This window comes from Aedes aegypti, chromosome 3, assembly GCF_002204515.2.
Source record: "Aedes aegypti strain LVP_AGWG chromosome 3, AaegL5.0 Primary Assembly, whole genome shotgun sequence".
NCBI classification, from domain to species: Eukaryota; Metazoa; Arthropoda; class Insecta; order Diptera; family Culicidae; genus Aedes; species Aedes aegypti.
This window is the reverse complement of record NC_035109.1, coordinates 109,660,904-109,682,377: the sequence shown is the minus strand read 5'-3', so window position 1 is coordinate 109,682,377 and position 21,474 is coordinate 109,660,904. Positions and strand designations below refer to the sequence as shown.

The 21,474-nt window shown below is 39.6% G+C and overlaps 1 protein-coding gene across 1 annotated transcript; it reads left to right on the top strand.

The window, feature by feature from the left end:
* The first annotated feature begins 7,742 nt into the window (after positions 1 to 7,742).
* On the top strand, positions 7,743 to 21,366 carry LOC5570055 (protein NipSnap). The gene is made up of 5 exons (XM_001658844.2): positions 7,743 to 8,035; positions 8,106 to 8,291; positions 20,172 to 20,337; positions 20,402 to 20,669; positions 20,883 to 21,366. The coding sequence occupies exons 1-5, from the start codon at positions 7,983 to 7,985 to the stop codon at positions 21,029 to 21,031; spliced, it is 822 nt and encodes a 273-aa protein (XP_001658894.2). The 5' UTR covers positions 7,743 to 7,982; the 3' UTR covers positions 21,032 to 21,366.
* The last annotated feature ends 108 nt before the right edge of the window (positions 21,367 to 21,474 follow it).

Genomic DNA, 21,474 nt, shown 5'->3' with positions numbered 1-21,474 from the left:
AGGGGTGAGTAAAAGTGATTTGCATACTAACTTCGAACGTGTTTTAAAAATAGTTCCAGGGCACGGAAAATTATGAAACTTTGGATTCTGGCTCAATTTTTTAACGTAGATTTAGAATGTGTAGAAAAGTGGATACCACTAAACAAGCCAATTCCTTAAGAAGGGTAATTCTAGCTCTACATCCATGAGAAATAAAATTAATGATTTTCTGGCGAAATTATTTCGAGTGTTTATGATGAATTATTATTTTGAGTGTGTTGCCGAACTCACAGGGCACAAAAGTGATGCTACTGTCAAGTCCCCCGAACGCGAGGAGATCGAGGAATAACAAGAAGCGTGCATGCGGATGAAAAGGCCGCCCTGTAGCTAAATCACAATTTAGATAAAGTTTGAATCAGAAATCATTGGATTATACGTTCAGTTGATTAGTTTTCGGTAAAGCAATGAAATGAATTCGGAGAATATGTTCGATACTTATTTTTTTACTTCTTTAAAATCACTTAGATCAAACTTGTTTGGACGCAGAAAACATAACCCCAATGTCAAAAGAATTCGAAAGTCACTGAAAATGTAAGAGTAAAAATGAAGGTTCTGTAAGTAATTGCTAACATTTCTTTAATAAAATTTCAGCTTTGTAGCTGCCGTACAAGCAACTAACAAATCGGTGTCCTTTCGAATATCGCAACAAACTACAAAGATTTTCAACCCTGTAGTAGGAGTGAAAATATTAGGAAGGATGCAAGGTGCATCTGGAAAAAACAAGCATTGCAAAAGGTGCAATAGGCCGGACGAAGCCGAAGACATGGTCTGTTGCGATGCTTGCGATGCTTGGGAACACTACGGATGTGCTGGTGTATCCGGTTCGATTGCTGGCTCGGACCGTTCATGGATATGTGAAGAGTGTCGGAGAAAATTACTAGCTGCGGCCGACTCGAACTCGGCACCATCGACGTACACATCCACATCCAGTAAGAAGTCTAGGCAAATCCAGCTTCGGTTGGATCTACTAGAGCAGCAAAACCAAATCAGGATAAGGAAGCTAGAGGAACAAGAGAAGTTTTTGAAGGAAAAGTATGAAATGCTAATGCTGCTAGAAGAAGAAGAGGCACCTAGCAACAGAAGTAGAGTAAGTGCAAGATCCAAACGCGACAGATTGGAAAACTGGCTGAACAACGAAGATAACGAAAATTCCGCCGGCGAGTACGAGGCTACACACACTGTTATGCCAGAAAGCGGAGTCCAAGAACAAAATATGCTGGCCGCCGTCGTCGGGCTATCATTGACAAATCCTGCCTTGGAAACACAGTCAGTTTCAAGGAAGTTGGAAGCTCCCGTCATGTTTGAGTTGAAACCAGTTTCTAATCCGACTCCGCTGAAGATTACATCTCATGCTGAATCCAGCTTGGTTCCTTCGTCTTCAAAAGCAACACGGCTTGAAGAACCCAGGCAGCAATACATTTCCTCAGTACAAACAATCAGACCCAGTGCGTCTGTCAGCAAGCCTTCCAGAACTCTCGTGCAAGAACGAACGAATGACGCTATTGCCTCGTTGCGAAAGGTATCGCACGAAGATAGCCAGCAAACGTGTAAGTATCGCTTGCCAACCGGTCCTGTGGAACCCGACATCGCGCAGTTCGGTCAGTCATCAGAGGGCTTCGCACCAACACAACCGATGCCTGTATTGAACCAAGACTTATGGCACAACCAAAGGAATTCCTACGTTGATCCAGTATTGCCTTGCCCCACAGCATCTCAACTCGCCGCTAGACAAGTCATGGCACGAGACTTGCCTGTTTTCTCCGGTGACCCGGAAGATTGGCCCATTTTTTATAGTAGCTTCAAAAACTCTACTGCGATTTGTGGCTATAGCGACGCCGAGAATTTGGCAAGACTACAACGGAGCCTTAAGGGAAATGCCCTCGATACAGTACGAAGTCGTCTGCTGATACCTTCGGCAGTTGCCAGTGTAATAGACACTCTCCGAATGCTATTCGGGAGACCCGAGATTCTTCTCAACTCACTCCTCAGACGTGTTCGATCCTCGCCGGCTCCGAAAGCTGACAACTTGAAATCGATAGTGGACTATGGATTGTCAGTTCAGTACTTGATTGATCACATGGTTATGTCGGAACAGCAAACCCATTTGACAAACCCGCTACTCCTCAACGAGCTTGTGGAGAAGTTACCAACGCACTTCAAACTACAGTGGAGCAGTTTTAAACAGACACAGGCAGACGTCAATTTGGTAACATTCAATTCTTTCATGTCGAATCTTGTCTCTCTGGCATCGGATTTGCTTGTAACCTCGGAAGCGTATTATGGAAGTACAAAGGGATATCGTCCGGACAAACATAAAGAGAAGCTGTTTGTTCACTCTAACGATCAGTCGGACGAAGCGAATGACGAAACCACAGAACGAAATCAAGAGCGCTCAATTAAAGGATGCAACTATTGCGAAGATGAGAGTCACCAAATCTCGAATTGTCATGAATTTCGTTTACTGTCTGTTGACGCTCGCTGGAAGACTGTTCGATCGAAGAATTTGTGCAGAACATGTCTAGTGCCTCACCGGAAATGGCCTTGTCGGTCGAAGAAGGAATGTGGTCTGGAGAATTGTCGATCGCGTCACCATCCTATGTTACATGCGCAGCATACACAACACGAGCAGATACAACCGCAAGTTGATGCCAACGTGCAAGCTCACCAAAATCACCACGGATGTCATTCAGCCTCGTTATTCCGTTACCTTCCCGTGAAGCTATTCGCTAATGGTAGAACCGTCACCATTTTTGCGTTTCTGGATGAAGGTTCTAGCTCCACGCTTCTCGAGGCTGAAGTCGCTGCACAGTTAGGGCTCGATGGACCATCAGCATCCTTTTGGTTAACCTGGACCGGCAATATCAAGAGGGAAGAAAAAGGTTCAAAGAGCGTTAGTCTAACCATCGCTGGCGAGAACTCGAAACAAAAATATGCCATCGACAACATTCTAACGGTCGAAGATCTGCATCTACCGAAGCAATCATTCAATTACGAAAGCCTAGTGGACCAGTACCCGCATCTTAAAGGAATACCTCTTCAGAGCTACTCAAACGTAGCTCCTCGGATGATCATTGGTTTGGAGCACGTGCGTCTGCTTACCGCTTTGAAGATACATGAAGGAACGAATGAAGGGCCAGTCGTCGTCAAAACCAGGCTAGGGTGGTGCGTGTTCGGAAAGGAGTCCAATAATGCACAGCTCGTTCACCTGAATCATCATGTTCAAGAAACCATGACGAATCAGTCGTTGCATGAAGCAATGAGAAGCTATTTTGCGGTTGAAGAAAGTGCGGTGACGGTTAAACCGGAGGCCGATGAAGACAAACGTGCAGTTCAGATTTTGGAGCGAACAACGATCAAGAGAGGCTGTCGGTACGAAACCGGCCTCTTGTGGCGGGTCGATAGCCCATCGTTTCCTGATAGTCTCCCGATGGCGAAAAGCCGTTTGAAAAGCCTCGAAAGACGCTTGGCGCGTGATCCTGAGCTGGCGAAGAATGTACAACAACAGATTGAGAGCTACATTGCAAAGGGTTATGCACACAAAGCTTCATTGGAGGAACTACAGGACGCAGATCCACGACACGTGTGGTACCTTCCATTAGGAGTAGTAGTCAATCCCAGAAAGGCCGGAAAAATCCGACTCATTTGGGACGCAGCGGCAAAGGTACAAGGAATCAGCTTCAATGATCTCCTTCTCAAGGGGCCAGACATGCTGGTTTCGTTGGTGGCAGTAGTTCTTCGATTTCGAGAAAGGAACATCGCAGTTTGTGGTGACATCTGCGAAATGTTCCACCAAATCGAAATACGATTGGATGATAAGCAGTATCAGCGGTTCCTGTGGCGCAGTGATCCAAATAGCGAAATCGAGGTCTACGTTATGGATGTCGCCACATTCGGTGCTACTTGTTCACCCTGCTCGGCGCAGTACATAAAAAATGTGAACGCCGAAGCACACGCTGCGATGTATCCACGAGCTGCCAGCGCTATCACGAAAAACCATTACGTTGATGATCTTCTCGATAGTACCGATACGGTAGAGGAGGCCATAGAACTCGTGAACCAAGTAAAGATCATTCATTCTACCGCCGGTTTCAAAATCCGGAAATTTAGATCAAATTCACCGGAAGTTCTCTTGGCCATAGGAGAATCGGAAGAGTTGTCAGGCAAACCGATTAACTGCGATAAGCAAATCATCGGTGATCGTGTTCTAGGATTGCTTTGGGATCCAGCAGAGGACGTATTCACGTTTGATGCTTCCAGCCTAAATAGTCAGCAGCTACTCAACGGTAATGTGATCCCCACCAAGAGACAAGTGCTCCAGCTCATAATGAGGATATTTGACCCATTAGGATTTGTATCCCACTTCACTATTCACGGAAAAATTCTAATGCAAGAGATTTGGAGGGCAGGAACGAATTGGGATGAGCCGATTGCCGAAAACCTTCTTGATGCATGGTATCGGTGGTCAGAGCTGCTGGCACACATAGGAGAGATACGTATACCAAGGTGCTACTTCGCAGACTTTCCATCGAACACACTACAACAGCTGCAAGTTCACATATTCGTGGACGCGAGTGAATCCGCCTACGCTTGCGTGGCATATTTGAGAATAGACTGCTCTGGCGGGAGGAGATGTGCATTTGTGGCCTCGAAAACTAAAGTAGCTCCTCTAAAACCCCTTTCTATCCCGAGAATGGAGCTGCAGGCCGCGATGATCGGAGCACGCTTAATGCAATCATTATGCTCTTCTTTGAGCCTGCCAATCTTCAAAAGATGCCTCTGGACGGATTCATCCACCGTGCTAGCTTGGCTTCGTTCAGACAGCCGAAAATACCACCAGTTTGTTGGATTTCGCGTGGGTGAAATACTTTCACTAACCACCCTCGAAGAATGGAAGTACGTACCATCTGATTTAAATGTCGCGGACGAAGCAACGAAGTGGTCGTCCGGCCCAACATTCGACAACAACAATCGTTGGTTTTCCGGACCCGGATTTCTTATCGAGGATGAAAATGAATGGCCCGAGGAATTGCGTGGATCTTCGAAGAGCATCACCAGCGAAGAGCTACGTCCTGCGTTTTTGCATCGGTGCAGTATAATGGTTCCATTGGTGGATGTTACCCGTTTTTCCAATTGGAAACGTCTGGTCAGGACTGTAGCGTACGTTCATCGTGCGGTGAGTATCTTACGGCAAAAAATTCCAGCTGGCGAGAGAGGATCGCCACTAAAGGGTACCGAGATCCTGACGGCCGAATTCACTTTGCTACGACAAGCCCAGGCCGAGGCGTATCCTGATGAAATAGCAGCTCTAATCAATCACGAACCTGTCATCACATCTAGCCCTCTATACAGACTGAATCCGTTCATGGATACTTGTGGTCTCATCCGTATGGGGAGTAGAATCGAAGCGGCTCCAGAAGCACCGTATTCTGCTAAATATCCTGTGGTACTGCCCAAACAACATTCAATCACCACGCTCGTAACTGACAGCTTCCATCGACGCCTACTACACGGAAATCATGAAACAGTCCATAACGAAATGCGCCAGCAATATTACATCTCTGGTCTGCGTAGTTTGATTAGAAAGGTGTCACGAAACTGCCAATTTTGCAAAATAAGAAACGCCACTCCAAAGCCGCCGATGATGGCACCTCTGCCGAAAGTTAGGCTTACACCCTTCGTGCGCGCATTTACCTTTGTTGGGGTTGATTATTTTGGCCCTGTTGAAGTGAAAATAGGACGAAGCTTGGTAAAACGGTGGGTAGCTCTATTCACTTGTCTTACTGTAAGGGCTATCCACCTAGAAGTTACTCACAGTCTATCAGCACAGTCCTGCGTAATGGCCTTTCGGAGATTTATTGCGCGGCGTGGTGCTCCACGCGAGGTATATTCGGATAATGGCACGAATTTCGTGGGCGCCAACCGCCAGCTGACAGAAGAACAACAGAAGATGCAACAGATCAATCACGAGTGTGCTTCAACTTTCACTAACGCACATACCACTTGGCACTTTAACGTTCCGGCAGCCCCCCACATGGGTGGACCGTGGGAGCGGCTAGTAAGGTCGGTTAAATCGGCGATGAAAGTAATCTCGGACAGCACGCCGCATCCTAGTGACGAGATGCTCGAGACAATACTACTCGAAGCGGAAGGAGTAATCAACTCGCGACCCTTAACATACGTCCCTTTGGATCAAGCAGATAGTGAATCCTTGACTCCAAATCATTTTTTATTGTACGGGTCCACCGGGATAACTCAACCAGAAATCGCTTTCGTAGACAAAAGTAGCGGATTGCGTGATATCCACAAAGCTACACAAAGGGTTGTAGACAAGTTCTGGGCTAGGTGGGTGGTAGAATACTTACCTATGCTAACGCGACGCACAAAATGGTTCGAAAAGGTTAAACCACTCGAACCAGGTGACTTGGTGGTAATCATTGATGAGAGAACGAGAAATAGCTGGACTAGAGGGCGGATTTTGGAGACGATTACTGGAGCGAACGGCCAGGTTAGGAGGGCTAAGGTGCTAACCGCCAATGGAATCGTTTCTAGGCCGGCTGTTAAGCTGGCGCTTTTGGATGTAAATTCAGAAAAGACCAACAATACGGATAGCTACTCGGGGACTCCAGGAGCTCACGGGTTGGAGGATGTTGCCGAACTCACAGGGCACAAAAGTGATGCTACTGTCAAGTCCCCCGAACGCGAGGAGATCGAGGAATAACAAGAAGCGTGCATGCGGATGAAAAGGCCGCCCTGTAGCTAAATCACAATTTAGATAAAGTTTGAATCAGAAATCATTGGATTATACGTTCAGTTGATTAGTTTTCGGTAAAGCAATGAAATGAATTCGGAGAATATGTTCGATACTTATTTTTTTACTTCTTTAAAATCACTTAGATCAAACTTGTTTGGACGCAGAAAACATAACCCCAATGTCAAAAGAATTCGAAAGTCACTGAAAATGTAAGAGTAAAAATGAAGGTTCTGTAAGTAATTGCTAACATTTCTTTAATAAAATTTCAGCTTTGTAGCTGCCGTACAAGCAACTAACAAATCGGTGTCCTTTCGAATATCGCAACAGAGTGTTTATTTAAAAAACTTTTTACATGTTTAGCCAACTTCTTTTTTTTATTGAAGTTGTGGAAAAATATGACGGAATTCTTAAAAACATCGAATAGATCCCCCATCATAATTTAGAACCTAATAGCAGAAAATGAAATACCAATAGAAATTTATAGTCTGCCGCATTTCTTGGAATTTCTAAATTTCTGAAAATGTTACCAACAGAATTACTGAACGAATTTTCTCACTTAATTCAGACATACCATGGATGTAATCCATGGAGGAGTGTCTGATGGATCTCTAGAATAATGTGATAATATTTTCTGTCATGAACTCGCCAATGGAACGGAAATGCAACGATTCCCACAAAAAAAAACCTGAAGTATCTCAGAGATTTCCATTGGAATTCAAGAGATTCCGCATCAGACTATCGCATCGAAATGCAGTAGCGATCAGATGACAGTTTTTTACAAAATCCGTCACTGTTGTCTCCCTCAGTTTCAAATTCCTCATTGAACAGACCTTGAATAAATAATTCAGTAAAATTGATTTTGTCCGAACGCTTTAAAACACCAGGCTCACTGTGCGAATGTGCGACTTTACGATAACCTTCACAAAGCGAAAGCCCTCGCAAAGCGGAACGTCAAAACCATCAGAATCGCGATGGGTGTTTTTATCAGTTTTCATCCGTGCGACGAAACGTAAAAGCCGACCGATCCTCTGCATTGTTTTTATTGCATTTATTTTTGTTCAAAGTTAAAGTGCGTTCATTAAAATTTTACCAACACCTCGATCGTAAGTTTCGCTACTTAGCGCAATTATAGTTAATATCCGTATAAACAAAAGTGTTCAGCTGAAGAAATCGTCCAAACGGCAGCCAAAGAATGACCTTCGTTTCGCTACGACTTATGGTGAAAGCCTTTCATCAACCGGTTAGGTAATGACTTGCGTCCATTATTGACCCCAAATGGAGATGAGGCGTAATAATTTACTAATGCATTCCGTAGGGCCCTTTCGACCACTGCGGCGCTCGCCCGGGATGGATCGGAATCTTGGCTGAGCAAGCTACTGGTCCGAAAGATCGAACCCACGAAGGAATCGCACAGCCGGATGCTGAGCGACAAGGAGATAATCTACGAACTGCACACGCACAACATCCGCCCGGACTCGGTTGGGCCCTACATGGACAACTAGTAAGTACGATGAGCTTTTCATTCTAGCGCTGGGTTTGTATTCTGTTTTTGGTGATTACAAGCAGCTATAATCGAGTTCGGCTTATCAGTTAGCTAAGAGGTATTGTTGTAATTATCTCTCACCTATTGAATTATAGAATTATGTGTTGTTTGTATGAATAAACGTATGCACATGTTATCTTAAACAGCTCTGCATACATATTGAGTAATTAATATTTTGGAAATAAAACGCAGGGCTGATAGAAGGTCTTTATCTTTATCTGCTAATATCATTGACGGAATTCCTTTCGTGAATTCTGATTGAAAGGGTATCTGAACTAAACACTGCAACATCGTTTTTAAGTTTATGGGAAAACTCTTACAGGGTGGCCACACACTCTGGAAATGGGACAAAAAATCGGAAATTAAAATATATCTAACAATATGCGGTCGGTAATTTAGTTTTCAATCGGGAAATTCTTCTGATAAAAATAAACTTGTAGCCACTTATCGCTCTCTGTAACCATCATAATCTGCAACACATCATGAGAGTCTGTTTATTGTCAACTGCTACAGCTCTGATTATATCAGGGGGATAACAGTGCATAACAAAACCTCTCTAAACAAGCTCCAAACCTGGGCACTATTGCTATGGAATATTCGGGGACTGCTGCTATTTTTTTCTTCAAATTCTGGAATTCCTAGTTGTAGCTATTCATTCATTAGTTGGTTCAAAGAGGCTTTAACCGCAAAAGCGGTTATTCGCCTCTCACAGTTGTCTCTTAAATAACTCACATGTTGTAGCTATATATCTTCTGAGCTTTGTATGGTATGTACTTCAGTGGCATTTTCTAGAAACAAAATAGTTATTGTAACTCCTAATCGAATCTTCTTGGAAGCGTTTCTACAAACATTCCTTAAGTAATCCCTGCCGGTCTTTTAATCAGAGTTTACGAAGCAAAATCTGGACGAGTTTTTGTTCGAACTATGATTGAATTCCCAAATAAATTTCCAGTATAAAAAAACTTATCAGAAATATGTCGTAGGAAAGGTATCTTGTGAATTTGTGGAAGATTCCTTGCAAACAATCATAGTGTAACTAGATGCTTTATAGAGATTCCTACACCATCTCTTCGGGAAGTCCTGTACAAATTGAACTTTAGAAATTCTTTTAGTGATTATTCTTAGATTCTTTCAAGAATTCGTCCAACGGTCTCACAAGCGATGCTTAAAGGAATTCCTCCTATTTTTTACAAAAATATTTACAATGGAAAGTTTAAAAATATTGTGTCGGCGAAAATTTTCCCATATATTTTGTCTATAATGTTGGGTATTCTGAATTTCCCTGTCCTTTGGTTCAGAAAGGGGTATGGGCGAGTTCTGCCAACTTGGTCGAGGCAGATTTCTTGTGTGAGCAAGTTACAACATGGACGTTCTAAAGTGCCAGAATGAAGTGTTGTGCTTGTGGGGAGCACTTGAAGATGGGATGGAAGGTCATTACTTCGCGTGCGCGTTTTACTTCTGCTTTTATAATAAGTTATATATGTACAATAATCGACCCTTAGCTTAACTATCTAAATTAACAGTTGCAAATACAATAATCGTTCTAAGCTTACTAACATGTCGTCGTTAATTATATCATAATGATCTTTTATCTACATCCGTCGAACCATTCTGAATGGCCGTTGTGAGAATATCACCAAGAACTTCTCACATGCAGTAAAGCTAAATTGTCCTACATTGAAACATTAAGGTTTTCGCTCTTTTGGATTATGTTGATGTTGTTTATCGTCAGTTTTGTTGAGATGTCCTGAATGCCGCACATGGCGTACAGTGATCATTGGCATGGAGTTTCTCGAAAGCTGCATGGGGATTGTTATCATGGGAATCCAAAGAGCGAATTTTGTATGACTTCATTGTAAGCCAATACAGCAATAAAGCATGTAACAATCACTAACATTTCTTCTCTCCTTATCCTTGTTTTCATATCTAACCCGCCATTACAACGAGAAAAAAGACATGGCAGCGTATTGGTCGACAGAAAGAGGAACAAGTCATCGGATAGATAGGATAACCCTTATCATGGCAGCGTAATGGCCTAGAAAATAATGAGTATAATTTTTATTTAATCATTACTGCTAATTGAGGTAAATAAGATTAACTAATTATTTACTAATAACACATTTGTTCCACAGAGCTATTTACAAAACACCACACATAATCCCTCCTTTACCAAATCCTTAGGCAAAACACTTCACTACCGCTATATTGACAATTCGAGTGACAATTAGAAGTTCGGCAGTCAAAACTTCGGCGAAGTTCGGCGTCGGCATTCTAATTTGGTGCTTTGCCGACGCATAAGGATTGCCTTTGTCGGTGTAGCACTTCGGTAGAATGCCGACGCCGAACTTCGGCGAACTTTCGGTGATATTTCATTTCTCTTATGAACTTCGGTCCAAAGTTATTCTGAATGCACAATATGTATGACTGATTCCATGTTCTTTCGACCTTGCATCATTCATACGTGTAGGGGAAGTCTAGAGTAAAAGCAAAACTTAAAGAACCTTCTGGTCAAAGATGTTGCGTTGCCTACTTCCCGAACTCCAAATCCCCCGGTGTATTATGGACGGTATGAGTTTTCAAACTTATACTGGAGACTTGGCCCCTGACCCCCTTGTACATCAATAAAATAAAATAAAATAAAATAAAATATAATGTTGGGTATTCTGAATTTATTATGGAAAACAACCCTAAAAGTTGAAGAAATCCAATTTTCAGGGTTGTCATCCATCCGGGAAAAGTGGAAAACCCCGGGAAATCGCAGAACACACCGGGAAAAAGCACAAGGTGGTGAAACTAGAAAATTTCGCTCGATTGCCTGACATCGCACTTTACAACACGAATATAGTTGCTAGAGAGATAATTTACGATTTCAAATATTTTTCAGCAAAATCCTATAATAACAATAGTTGATTTTCCAGCCCGATCTTTGGCAGATTTTCCTCAAATTTTTTCACGACTTCTTGCCAAATGCTTTGTGATTTTTCGACTGAATTATAATGCAATCAAAGACCTGGCCTAAGAGTTACTTCAGCAACCTCTCAGTTCTGATTATAAAAAAAAAATGCTAAAAATATCTATATTGTTGGTCTTTGAGATTTTTCTATAAATCGTTTAAGGACTGTTCATTTTATAAAGTGGACACTTTGTTTTTGCTATATCTTTTTTATTTATTGATAAAATCGTAATCGGTTTTCTGTGCATCGTTCAACTATTATTCTACAATACTATTAAAATATAAGATCTTAAAAAATGCTTTTGGTTGAAGAGTCAAATATTTTTTCCAAAAACTCCTAAGAAAAGCTGTTCGTCAAAGTTTAACATTATTTTTCACAAAACAAAAATCCTAATTTTTATGAACATATTGTATGTTTGTATCCTTTACTATTCTACAAAAGGTATAGCTTAAAAAAAATCAACTATATTCCACCATTCTCTGACATTAGGTAACTTTAGTGATGCACCCATTTATGGCCAAATTTGCTGATACACCATCCTTTCACTAGTTTCACTCCCAGCAAAAGAGGAAAGTAAAAAGCGTGTTCAAAACTGGTCTGGTTTACTAAATAAACCTTATTTGTGCAAACGAGAGCCAAATCGTGCGTTTAAACCACAGTCCTAAGCACAAATTTTACTGTTTATGGTAGTTTTACTAAAAAGTCTCATACTTTTAAAATCGTGTACGCATATTTATCGATCTGCAGCAAATTGTAAATGGTTTTCTCCGAAAATTTCAATTGGTAATCTTAGAATAACATGTTACAAAAATAATAGGTGCAAAATGAAGTCGATTTTATTACAGCAGTGTTGCCAATTTTGATGATTGTCAATGTACTTTGAAAGGTCTTCTAAGAATAAAGCAATTGTGTATCTATTGTGCTTTAAATGTCACCTGGGGACTTAATAAGTAACTCTATGAAGGCGTAAGTCATTTTTCATATTAATACTATATTAGGACTTCCGTCAGGACGTACTTTTAACCAAAAAATTCTACTCATACCGATCCCCTTCAATTTTAAAATGGTTTTCTCTAAAAATATAGGGGGAAAATGATGTTATTGTATCTGTAAAATTGTTGTTCCAAAAATAACTGGATTTTTTCCATCAGGCTTCTAGTTGATGATACTTTCGAAGAACAAGCCCTTTTTGAAAATAAAAAATATAAATTGTCGAATTTTCCAGCCAATTTCTAACAATCATTGATTTTGATAACCTCCAAAAACCGACCGTTCTAATCGTTGTTCCATATTCGTGTGAAATTTAATTAATTTTGGAGAATTTTTATTATCACAACATTGTACAATACTAGTCAAACGATGTGCAGAAAACCGATTGAAATTTCATTGGTAAATTAAAAAGATACAGCATGCACAAGGTGTCCACTTTATAAAATGAACAGTCCTTATATCTCTTTGCCCAAAACCCTTTCAAAATTCAAACCGTTTCAACTAACCACATTAAAAAAAATGATTATTACCCCTTTCAAATGATAGTGATTTAAAACCCCTCCTATATGTTAGTGATTAGATTCAAATAACCCTCTACTTATTTATCCAATATTTATGGAGCAATAGTGTAGTATTTGACAATCAATATGCTTAAAAATAATATAATATTCATAATCTTCATAAAGATTTTCAGTGGTTCAACATATCTTATGTATTTAGCTATACTGCTTCGAAATCCGGACATCCGGGATAAATCCGGGAATTGAAAAAAATAATATAAATTGACACCCTGAATTTTCCCGAAAGAATATTTTTAAACTTTCAGGGCGTGAAAGTTTTATAGGGATATTTATTCTCGACAAAAAAAAAAATCCGAGGGAGGTACATGCATCTTTGATAATAATTTTGACAACGTGATATAAAATTATTTCCCACAGAAGTTTTATGACAAACTTATAAGACATTTTATTCAGTTACTTGCGACGTTTTTGTACCAGTGTAAAATCGACTCAAGTAGTGTTTTGTTTTGATTCGTGGTTAAGTCACTTTGTCTCTCCATACAGCGGAGCGGCGAAAGTAGTGGTTAGGTTGCGAAAGATGAAAATCTTACTTTCGTCTTTTGTAAATCCGGAAATTAAACGTTCTAAGAGTGCAAAATCGAGTTGGTTCAAAGCGAAACGTGTAGAATTTCGTCTGCGAAACACGTATAATCGATAAAGTAAGTTTGTATACTTTTTTGACTTGAGTCTGTTTGAATAAGTTCTTGAGATTTCACAAGTTTTACAAAATGATGAATATTTCCGTGAGTGTTTATTTGTGGTTAACCCATTCAAACACATTAATAAAAACCTAAAAAAAAGCTACATGCAAGGGTTCGTTTACAAATTTCATAACGTCAAAAATGGTCACCCACCCCCTCGTAACACATTTTGTATGAATATTTTACGAATTTTATATGAGCTGTAACATCTTAAGAAAACCCACCCACCCCCCTATCAAACGCTTAAGTTTAGGGCAAAAACACATGTTTACTCAATTTTTAAATGATTTTCTTTTGTTTAAGTCCAAAAAACATTTTTTTATGATTTTTGAGATTTTGTCTCACCCTTTGTTTTAAACTCAAATATTGGGTATATTTCGTTTTCCGTGTCCCTTCCAAAATATCAGATAGGAAGAACCCCAGTGTTAAAACTATAAGCCCTGTGGCATTTTTGTCGAAACAGTGAATGTCAAACATGATCACAAGTGTCAAGGTTCCAGCCTCCTGACACCGCCCATACAACCCCATTGAAAAATAACGAGCAAACATCTCTGGTTCCCACTGACAGCTCAATGTTTGTAAACAAATAACCGTTTGAGAAATAACAATCGATGATGGCGAAATCTTTTTCTTCGAAAAATTTCTTTTCCCGCTTAACAACAGTTATTCTAACAAACAAACGGTTGTAAACTATTGGATCGCAGTACAGCAAGGCAATTTGGGTTGATGTGATTAGCTAAAAACACATTTTAGTATTGAAGGAAAAATTCCCTAATATCATTAGGCCAATGTACGTTGTTGCTCTTGAGTTTGATGCTGACCACGAAAACATGGCTGCCTAGCACCGGGTTGCAAGGTTCATATTTGGAACTATTTTTAAAATTGAAGTTTAAAAATGTTATGACCGTTATTTGAGCTAGAAAAATGGCTAAAGTAGTTGCAAGAACATGCTCTTTCGTATTATTAAATAAAAACAAGAATTCATTAAACATTTTAGGACCCAATTCTGTCACAAATTTGGCTTGAGTTTGTTCTTGAATTTTGAATTATACTATAGGATTTCTCGATAACTTTTCCAAATCGACGTAAGTAATTTCATACCGTTTAGAGAAAATTGAATAAGAAGAATCACAACATGTCTTCTAAAAGTGTATTAAAATAAATCAATTTTTTAACATTTTTAGTCGTGTGCATTGGCTTAATTTTGTATACAATTAGCTAGCGTTAAAAAAAACTAGGTAGTTTCTATTATTCCCCACAAAAAAAAATATTACAAAATGATAAGCCGTTTCATTTAGCTACATACGACGTTTTTGTACCAGTGTAAAATCGACTCGAGTAGTGTTTTCTTTCGATTCGTGGTCAAGTCACTTTGTCTCTCCAAACAACGGAGCGGTGAAAGTAGTGTGAATTGTTATCTTATTTGGTTGATGATGATGGCGGAGTCCATTGACGATATATGTCGGGGCGTGATACTAAATGACTCGAGTGATCCGAATGAGGTCCGAACAAGAATTCCTTTATTCAAAGAAACTTATGCTAGAGGAAATCTACTCGGGCGGTGGCCCGGAGTCCCGTATCCACCACAAGTGGTTAGATAGCGAAAGTTGAAAATCTACCTTACGCCGTTTTGTAAATCCGGGAATTTTACTTTTAGAACGTTTAAAAAGTGAAAAATTGAGTTGGTTTAAAGCGGAACGTCTACAATTTTGTCTGCGAAACACGTAGGATCGATAAAGTAAGTTTGTTTATTTTTCTGACTTGAGACTATTTGAATAAGTTTTTGAGATTTCTTTTTGCATTCTGAAATTTATCAACCTTTTTTTAAAGAAATTTACCACAATGTTGTCGACAACAGAAAATTCCCCCTTGATTCGTTCCACAGATTTGTTAATAAAATGTATCCAAGTAATTATTTCTGTACCTCTACTTCAAAATCTTCAATGAGTTTTGGCCAGTAAGTTCCTCATGAAAAAAAATTCGCTAAAAATATTATCACGAGTTTGTTTTCCGGAGTTCATGTATTTGATAATCTAAGATTTTTCTTCCCACTACAATCACAAATTTTCAATAGTTACCTATACAAAGCTACTATTCGTGTCGTAAAAAAAGAGAAGAACATGCTCCAATGCGTTTTTTTTTTTGACCATTAATGGCAATCAAGCCTTATCCAGGACAGATAGCTGTTAAGAAATAATTCAAATAATTGCAGATCTCTAAATTCCAAGTGCACCCAATATGTAGATTGGTTATTCATTTCTACTCATTTTTTGACTAGTTTTGAAATCACGTTTTGAATTATTTTTGTCATTGAATTCACTATTATTTTGCTGTCTGATCGCTACCAGCCCTGTCAACGACATGGAAGCTTTTTTTAAACTCTCAATAAATATTGCTTCCATATTTCCCGAAACCACTCGATAACTTTCCAGGAACTCGTAGATAGGACATATAACGCTTTACTTTCTCACATCCGGCAGCTGTTCCGAATCCCAGTTTCTGGCTATCAACCATTGCAGACAAGCGGGCTCCGTGGCCGTGCGGATAGTGTTACCAAGCATTTAGCCGCATCGTGTCAAGGAGTGTGAGGTCGATTCCCACTTCAGTCCGGAAAACTTTTCGTCAAGAACGTATTTCGACTGCGACACTGGGCGTTGTCTAGTGAGGTGCTTCCTTCAAAGGGCAAATCGTCCATTGGAATGTACGGTATGCACCTGAAACGTAATGCGCTCAAATGAAATTTATCCTTTCTACCAAAGTATACCGCTTCGCGACTAAAAGGGCTTATTCACAAATTTCATTACGCTGAAGGGGTTAGTGGGTGCAGTAGCGTAGCTAGGGGGTGCAGTGGGTGCGGTCCACACCGGGCCCCATATTTCTAGGAGCCCCAGAATCGTGGAAAAAATCCTCATACTATTGAAAATTTGTCTACCACTAAACTAATATGTAAACCATGTATGCAAAATCCAATTATGAACATGCCTGAATTGATAGTTTGTAGGGGCCCCTGTTCAACTAGTACATGTGATATGGGTCCGTCTATTTTGGAAACAATTTCAATTTTGCAAAACAGTTTATCTAATCGCATTGCTTGCAAAAATCACTATTTTGGGTTCATAGTTAAACACTTTATTCGAATAAATAAACCTCAATATTGGGGGCCCCAAAATCGTAGTCCTGTCAAGTCTAATGTTCACTTGTTGATTTGTGTAGTGTAGTACTTAAAAAGGTTCCAACAAGAATTGAAGCTAATGCGAGTTTGAGGACTTCTCTAAGTATTTATCGCTAAATTATTTGATAGTAACGAGGAAGGTTTCAACAAAACATTCAAATCAATCAATGTTCAACAAAACATTCAAATCAATAGAGTAACGCGATGTAAGCACATATGTAACAATCAATGTCTAATAGAGCTGTCTGAGATATACTGGAAATCATTAAGAATGCTCACTTGAGGATTACCTAAAAAGAGTTGGAAGAAAATATTTCTGCATATGCAATCCACATTTTCAATCATATTTTTTAATTATAGATTTCTCAAAACACTTTTTTATTGAACTTGTAGATTTATTCTTGAACAAAAAATATACATTGGATTTGAATTAAAAATACACCGATATAATGAAATTATACTGCTACAAATCATATTTGACATCGAACTTGGGTGCACAATGTTTGACGTTTGAATTTGTGAGGCACTTAAGCGTTTTTGGAGCAGCTAATTTATCCCTTAAGTTTTTATTTTCAATAGATTTGCCACATATTTTTGAATGAGGGGTTGTTATCACTGAGCTATGAAATATGCTTCGGAATGTTACGAGACATCCTGGATAGATTTAAAATATTTTTTATTCTCAGGTAGCTTTCAATCTACGTTTTTAATAATTTTATAAACAATGAAGAAATTATCAAAATCATTTATTTTGTAATTCTTCCGTAACGCCTTATTTGATTTACATACGAATTATTATTTTTGACGACTACTTTAGAATAATTAAACGTTCTTGAATCTTTCCAGGACTTTCCCCTAAGAATCTTCAATTAACTAATACAGCAACAGCTTATTTCAGGCCTGTCCAACCTTTCTGAATCGTGAGTCAAATCGCAATAGTTAACAATGTGACGCAGTCAATTTTTTAAATGCTCAAATATTCGCATGAAATTTGACAGATGTCAGTAAATGAAGCAAATTTCTCTTGTAGAAATGAAAAAATAAAAAACAGACAAATGCTGATGGATATTGAGAGAGTCCTTTTAGAAATCATATGATAATCTTGCACAGTATATGTTGAAGAGTCTACCTCAGTCTATAATAATACCGAAGATTTTATATGAATTATACATGGATTCTAAATCCTGCTTAGAATTCTGTGACTCGGAATTTTTAAAAGAATTGTGCCTAGGATTTTTTTTTTCAGAATTTCGCCCAATATTCAACTTAAAAATCTATCTTGAAAACATTGAAAATGCTGTCCAGGATTCCATTCTAACCTTGGCAAAGTAAATTTTAGCTAGAGCACTATGGGAACCTATTGAAGATTTTGTGAGAATCTTGCCCATGTTATCCGCGAAGATCATATCCAGAACTCATGGCCGAAATTTCGTGAAAATCGATTTGAAAATCTAGCGTCATAACAATAATTTTCGTTTATTCTTCATTTATCGAATTTTGAAGGAAGTCATGGTAAAAACTGTTGTTGTTACCTAACAGGCATAATATTATAAAATGATTTTTTTTATTTGTCTTTAAATTTATCTTCTTTAGTAGGATTCATTTGCAGAATATTGTAAACTAGAAATATTAACTGAATTTTGCTGATGAATATCAAATTCAGTTATTTGAATGAAAAACTGGCCATTAAAATAACTAAGTAGTACATTTTGAACCCTACGATCATTATTATAGAGCTGAACAAAATTATTGAATTCCATGATCAAGAAAACAATTTCTCATTATAAAATTATTTGCTTTTTTCAGAAATGTACGCCACCTTGGTCCCTATGGACATATCTTGATTGCCATTGTACCCACTAAACGACTAATTCAATATATGGACTTGTCTCATTCTTTTACAATTAATCATAATGACATAAACCGAAAACCCTAGCTACGCCACTGGGTGGGTGTCCTCACGATGTTACGGCTCATACAAAATTTGTAGAATATTCATACAAAAAGTGTTACTAAGGGGTGGGTGGGTGTCAAAAATGGTCGTTTTCGGCGTTACGAAATAAATGAATGAACCCAAAATGGGTGAACCAACGTGCGAAGTTCGATTTTTGACCAACTTCGCCACGTCGCAAGTCACTTCGCTATAGTGCGCATCTATGCAATCAACCGTGTGCATTATGCGCAACATGGAGAATGGAGTTGCGACGCGGCGAAGTTGGTCAAATATCAAACTTCGCACGTGGGTTACCCATTTTTCAACGCGTAGCAGTATATTTTTGACAGCTGATCCAGTATGAGCGAAGTGTCACTTTTACTTACTGAGCGGCCCATTTTTCCGTACGGAAAAGTGACAGCTCCATTTGATTTGTACGGCTGGCGTTACTGACGTTATGAAACTACCTCTACTTCTTATGGGTAGTATCCACTTCGTAATTACTGTGCAAAAGGATAGGACAAGTAATGGCCAAGAAATACTTCAACACTGTCCAAATTACTTGAGCTGTGTCCAGTTAACAAGTAGAGCGAATGTTCGTAACGTTTCATAACGCCTGCCGTGAAAATCAAATGGAGCTGTAATTTTTCCGTACGGAAGAATGTTCCGCTCAATTATTCCGCAAGGAAAATAGTGACATACTGGATCGATTGTCAAAATTACTTTGGTAATTAGCAACAAATTGTACTTAAACGCTCTACTTAGGATGTGGATACCTGACTTCAGCAGCTTACAGCTCAAGTAATTTCGGTAGTGGAATCAATCCTTGACCGTTTCTTGTCCTATCCTTTTGCACAGTACTTATGATCAGCGTACCAGACAGAAGCATTAACGTGTCGGTGGCTTTAAAAAAACCTCTCCGGGCCCATCTTGATAAGTTCGGCTCTGATACCATTCTTGCCACCGGCCTTGATGTTCTTGAGGTGTTGAATGGCATCCTTAACATCCCTTCATCGTGAGAGCCGTTTGATTCCCATACTGTTCGCTGTACTGACGTAGTCATCATTCTCGCTGTCCTGACACTCTGTACCGGTGTTCTGGTGTTCATCATAGTGTGGCTTCCACCTTTCAATAATTAAGCGTTTGTCCTTCAAAGTGCTCCTATTTCAGTTCGCGACTCGAAGATGGGATGCGTTACGCTTCTGGTAAAACTTCAGCGCGTCTTGAAAACGGAAAAGAAACTCCATTTCTTGGCATTACACCTCTTCTTGGCGGTGCTTTTTGTTCCGAAATAGGCGGATTTGCCGTTTCCGCTTCAATCTCTACCGTTGTGTGTTGTGCTGCAGCATTGCAGCATTCTTCTCCTCGAAAATTGTATGGCACTCGTCGAAACAATAGTTTCCTGAACTTCGTTCCACGACATGGTGATTGTCAGGCAGTTTATCTGTTTGTAGATTTCCCCGGTGTAAAGAAATAAGTTTCGAAACATTCCTATTCTAACGACCTCGCACAAAACTTTCGTTCACAGCAAAAAATCGGTGGAAATCGTATCATCGAAGAAAAATCTAACCATCGAACTGATCGGCTCGTGGAGCGTAGAAGTCGGCGATCTGGACCAGTGCTTGCATCTGTGGCGTTATACCGGAGGCTTCGAGATGGTTGACCAAACCAAAAAGGCTCTGCATGATGATCCTGTAAGTGGCTCTGAGTCTAAACTCGACTGTGGTACAGTAATAACACCCAATTTATTTGTTTCAGGATTATGTCAAGTTGACCCAGGAGCGAGGTACGTACTTACGTTCGCGCCATCTGCAGTACCTACTCGCGTTCAGCTACTGGCCACAGTTGGCACTGCGTAAAGATAAGAACATCTACGAGATCCGTTCGTACCGGCTTAAGCCGGGCACCATGATCGAGTGGGGCAACAACTGGGCACGGGCAATCAACTATCGCCAAAATAACGATGAAGCATTTGCTGGGTTCTTCTCGCAGATTGGTCGACTGTACAATGTGCATCACATTTGGTGTAAGTATTGTTTGAATTGGGAGTATGGGCCCATACACAGATTTCATAACGCTTGAAGGGATGAGTAGGTGTTATATTAACATGTTACAGCTCATTATGAAGTTATGAAATTCGTGAATGAACTCTAATTTAATCTATACTACTTTAGCCTTCGAAAGGCTCTTGAATTCTCAACTGATATATCTAATTGTTATGAATTCTATCTGTTTCAAGGCTACAAGGACCTTCTGTCGCGCAAGGAAACACGTGAGTCGGCCTGGAGGTCACCTGGCTGGGATGAATGCGTCGCCTATACTGTGCCATTGATTCGTGAGATGCATTGCCGAATTTTGATCCCGACGGAATTCTCGCCAACTAAGTAAAACATGCAGCCGAATGGTGTCAATTGCTATTGGACATGTACCCACTAGAGCGGGACGTCTCATGTCTTTTTGAGTTTTAGTTTCTCTCAATGGTGCATCAGTTGAATTTAGACATTTTTGTTTGGAATTGGGATTAAGGATGAATATTGCATTTATAATCATGTGTCTAGAGCAAAAGTGAATATCAATGAGTAGAACCAATGATGCCTGTTCTATTGATACTATCCGGATTTTTTGGTAATATTTTCTGATTATTGTTTATTTCTATGCATTTAAGTTGATCATTATTGTTTCTAAATCGTGCAAATATATATTTGTGTAGTAAAATTGTCTGACAAAACGATTTATCTATTTCTGCATTGACAGGCCATTATTTCACTATGCAAACACATGAAAAAAGTCTAGCGCATAGCGAATAATTTTCAAATTTTTACATATTTTAC